Source organism: Phalaenopsis equestris, unplaced genomic scaffold (assembly GCF_001263595.1).
Source record: "Phalaenopsis equestris unplaced genomic scaffold, ASM126359v1 Scaffold198594, whole genome shotgun sequence".
NCBI classification, from domain to species: Eukaryota; Viridiplantae; Streptophyta; class Magnoliopsida; order Asparagales; family Orchidaceae; genus Phalaenopsis; species Phalaenopsis equestris.
The window spans coordinates 48,165-52,266 of record NW_018218508.1 but is presented as its reverse complement, the minus strand read 5'-3'; the positions used below and the strand labels follow the sequence as shown (position 1 = coordinate 52,266).

Sequence of the window (4,102 nt, the reverse complement as noted above, 5' to 3'; positions counted from 1 at the left end):
AATCCTGCATATATATATATGTAATATTACAGTTTTCACAGCCCACCTAAGAAAAAGATCTCATTAACTCAAATATGACTAATAATATACATATTTATTTTAACACAGCCCACTTAATCAAAATCTACATGATAACCGAGGCAAATCCTAAATTCTCATTCATTTAATTCTAAATCAATCTTATATTTCTTTTGTATTTGGAGTTCTTACCACCCATTAATGGGAGAGGCATTATTCAAAACAGGGGCATTTACATTAATACATGTATTAGTTTAACATACCTACCACTTAATATTAAAGGGTTTTTACATAGGAAGCAGCCAAAACTAGCGGTGTAAACGAGACTAACACAAGCGAGTCCAGACTCACTTGGTGTTCGACTCGTTTATATTTCGAGCTCAAAAAGTGTGTTCGTGTTCCGCTCGTTTGCTTAGCGAGCCGAACACGAGTGATTCACGAACAAGTGGTTCACTAACAAAAAGTCCTTTTGACAACCCTAATCACGTAGTCATGAGATGTTAATGGTTGGGGCAAGATTTAAAAACTATTATTTATATTAAAATATCATTTAAATCTAATTTAATAATTTTTATTATATTTTCTTAATTAAAACTTTTATTTGTTTATATATAAACCTTTGTAGCCTTATAGTCAATTAACTTTTTTTTAAATAATACTCATCAACATATATATATATATATATATATATATATATATATAATTGATAAGTATTATTTTGAACAAAAATGAGTGGAATGCATAACTTTTTTTAGGATCTCGAGGTCATTGTTAGGTATCACATAAACACCCTCATATTTTAAGGCTATTTGCATAATTATATGTTGTGCAAATGTAAACACTAAATTAATAAATTACGGGAGTAAAACATTAAGAAACACCACTTCTAAAATGTAAAGTCAAGTCATAAGATAATTTGAGAAGTCACTGAGATCTTCTTAGTATCTGTGACATCTCCTACATTTCGCTCATTTGAATTTCAAAATAATTGTTTCTCTTTGAGGCTCTCTCAGTTGATTTTTCTATGAACAATCGTGAAAACTAAAATTTGAATTATTGAAGACAAAACCTCGATCTTAATCCAGAGTTCTCTTAAACGATTTAAGTTGTTTGAGATGTAATAAATTATAGAGGCTTGCACCTATAAGAAAATTAGTAACCCAGATAATTTAAACTCTATCTAATCTTCATATTAGATAGGAGAATGATCTCTTGGTAATTTTTGCCGATCAAATAAATATCATAAATTTTTTAATTTGAATAATTGAGACAATTATCGAGTGATTTTCTCATTTATCGAGAAGAATTATCACTTGTAATATCGTGCTCGATTATTTAAATTAGTGAATATATGAGATCTGTTCGGTCTCATATTTCAAAATAATTTTTTTTCAAATTTAAAATTATATATATATATATATAATAAAACATTCAACCGAATGACCTATGCTAATTCTCTTAGTCATAGATACACTTAGGGGTGTAATATATAATTATTTTTATTTAAGGAAAACAAAAATAATGAACAACTAATGCCGACGCTACGAGGAAGGAGACGGGGGTGCCAACGGAATGCTTCTTTCAGGATTTTTGAAAGTTTTGGGTGCTTCCAGTGTAAATAGAGAAGTTTAGGTGTGCGATATGTAAAAGTACTGTTTTGGTCCTTTAGGATGTGCAAATAACAGAAATAGGTGCAAATTCAAAGAATTAATATGTTCCTTCAGTAAAATCCAACCGTAGAAACCCATCCTTTTTCTCTCACGTTCGCTTTTCTACCAATTCTGCGATAGATCTCCGATTCGTCTGAGTATCGTCGGGTCTTTTCAATGGCGCATGGCGGCTACGCCCATCGCCGCGTGGAGGGACGGCGGCAACTTGGCCGTCGGTCGAACAGTTTGGGGGTGGATAAGAAACTGAAGAAGAAAGATTCTATCTCTCTTAAGAACCAGATACGATCCACGGAGCGTTTTCTTCGCAAGGTATTCGATAATTTTAAAGTCCTTCTTAAATTCATTTTTTTTTCAATTAGGGATTTCTGCTTGGTCAGTTGCGATTAGCTTCTGTTCTATTAGAGTTATGATGCTTGTCTGCTAGCTGATTCATGTTCATTTTGGATCTGTTACTTAGATTTTAGTGTTATTAATTTGAGTCTGGTTGTGAACGAATGAGAGTTTGAGTATTGGGAGTCTGTTGTTGATTGGAATGCTCACTGCATGCATGGTTGATTAATCCTAAGGGATTAGGATATTGTAATGTACTTCTGGAGTTTTTGCAAAATGCGGAGAAATTTTTACTTCCGGTTAGATGTAGCCGCTTGCAAAAAGTGATATAAGATATGATCTTGCATGTAATGTGCAAAAATGATATGCAGATGAATGGTTTATAAGAGCCTGGTCTTAGCTCATTCTTTTGTGTTATTAGTACTGCAAAACTTTTTCCATGGATATAACTAAGACATTAAATTAATAGAAGCTCCTGTCTCAGACTTATTTCGGCATTTTTCCAGTTTAAAAAATGATGGCATTCCTACAGACCAAAAAAGCAGTTATGTGTAAAACTATATATGAAGACAATGAAAGTATATATAAATGACAGGAAAGGGAGGCATGCCTTTGGGATTGATGATTTAAGTTACCTTTTCCTGTAATAATGGATGGGCTTGCCCATAAGGAAGCGAGTCATTGGCTTTGTCGTCCTTTCTTTAGTGTCTAGAGTAAGAATTTGGCTCCGTTCATGCTAGATGTAGACTTGAATTAGGTATATGCTGAACTTGCTTTAGATCTATGTAGGGTTTAGGTTACGTCTCGGCCAAATCAGGTCAATTTAATCTGGTATATACTATTTAAATTAAGTCTAAACTCATCACTTGCACACACATATAGCCCAAAAGGGTTATCAAATCATTCTGATGTATAAACTTACATTTGTTGATTTTGTAGAATCGTTTATGCACATGAAATGAAGAAAAAAAATTGCTGAATTAAAGAAAAAAATTTTTTGTGTCCTCCTATTTTTTTGATGTATAGGACATATCATTTTAGTTAGTAATTGTTTTCTTCTATGACTTAAAGCTACGTTTTTATGACAATCAATAGTTTTCATACAACAATGGCATCAAGGATGATCTTAACAAAATTTTTGTGTAAAAGTTCTCATAGACTTCCATTGATGAAGCATTTGTGCATTTTACCCTTGTAGATATATTTGGTTTATAAGAACAATTTGTGCTATGAAATTGAGAATCTTTTTTTTCTTATGCATAAGCTTGTAAATGATATAGTCTGATGTGATGTGCTATGATAAACAAGTTGATTGTTGGTGTAAGTGAGCAAAGTTTGATAATCTACATTCTTAGCCTCGTCCCAACTATTTGTGCAAAGTATTATAAATTCTCATTTTTCTTCAGTTCATGTTGAGTGTTGTTGGAAGTGTTGAATCTATTCTTCACAAATTATTTTAAACATTTTTTATTTATGTGACCTTAGATCTACCCCTTTGCTAATCATTCGATGCTAAGTTTGTCAAATTGTTTAGTAGGTATCTATTGTATATATTTAATCCACCTAAGTTTATTTTTAATTGTCTTTTCTTTAATAGACGTCACTCTAACTTTTACTCTTAATCATTCATTAATTTATCATTTTTAATTTTACTATACGCCCGTCTTAATATTTTCGTTTCTGCTATACTCGACTCAGATATCATTGGCTTCTTCACATCCTAATATTAAAATCCATGTAATTGCCCATTTACTTGTGCTTTTATAAAATTTAACTTTTATTTATCCTTATATTATAATGCATTTCAGGGAAAATTTTCTGTTTTACTTGTTATGATTTGACATATGATAGGGGTTGCAATTATGGCCTAATGTTAAAGTCATAATTTTATTTTTTTTTTTTTGAAGGACCTTCCCCCTGAAATTAGGGTATTTCAGGAGCAGAAGCTGGAGGAACTTAAGAAGCAACAAGAGACAAAAGCTCGGTTGGCAATACAACGCAAGATACTCTTGAGGGATAAAAAGATTAAGTTTTTGGGTGTGTTGATCTATAGATATATATATATATATATATATATATATATA

General features: G+C 31.6%; 1 protein-coding gene across 1 annotated transcript in view; it reads left to right on the top strand.

The window, feature by feature from the left end:
* Positions 1–1,734: 1,734 nt before the first annotated feature.
* The window catches only part of LOC110035621 (rRNA-processing protein EFG1-like), a 19,742-nt gene continuing 17,374 nt past the window's right edge, over positions 1,735–4,102 (top strand). Inside the window, 2 exon segments of the mRNA XM_020739880.1 lie at positions 1,735–1,997; positions 3,926–4,055. Of these exon segments, the coding sequence (XP_020595539.1) occupies positions 1,845–1,997; positions 3,926–4,055 (283 nt within the window). The 5' untranslated portion in view covers positions 1,735–1,844.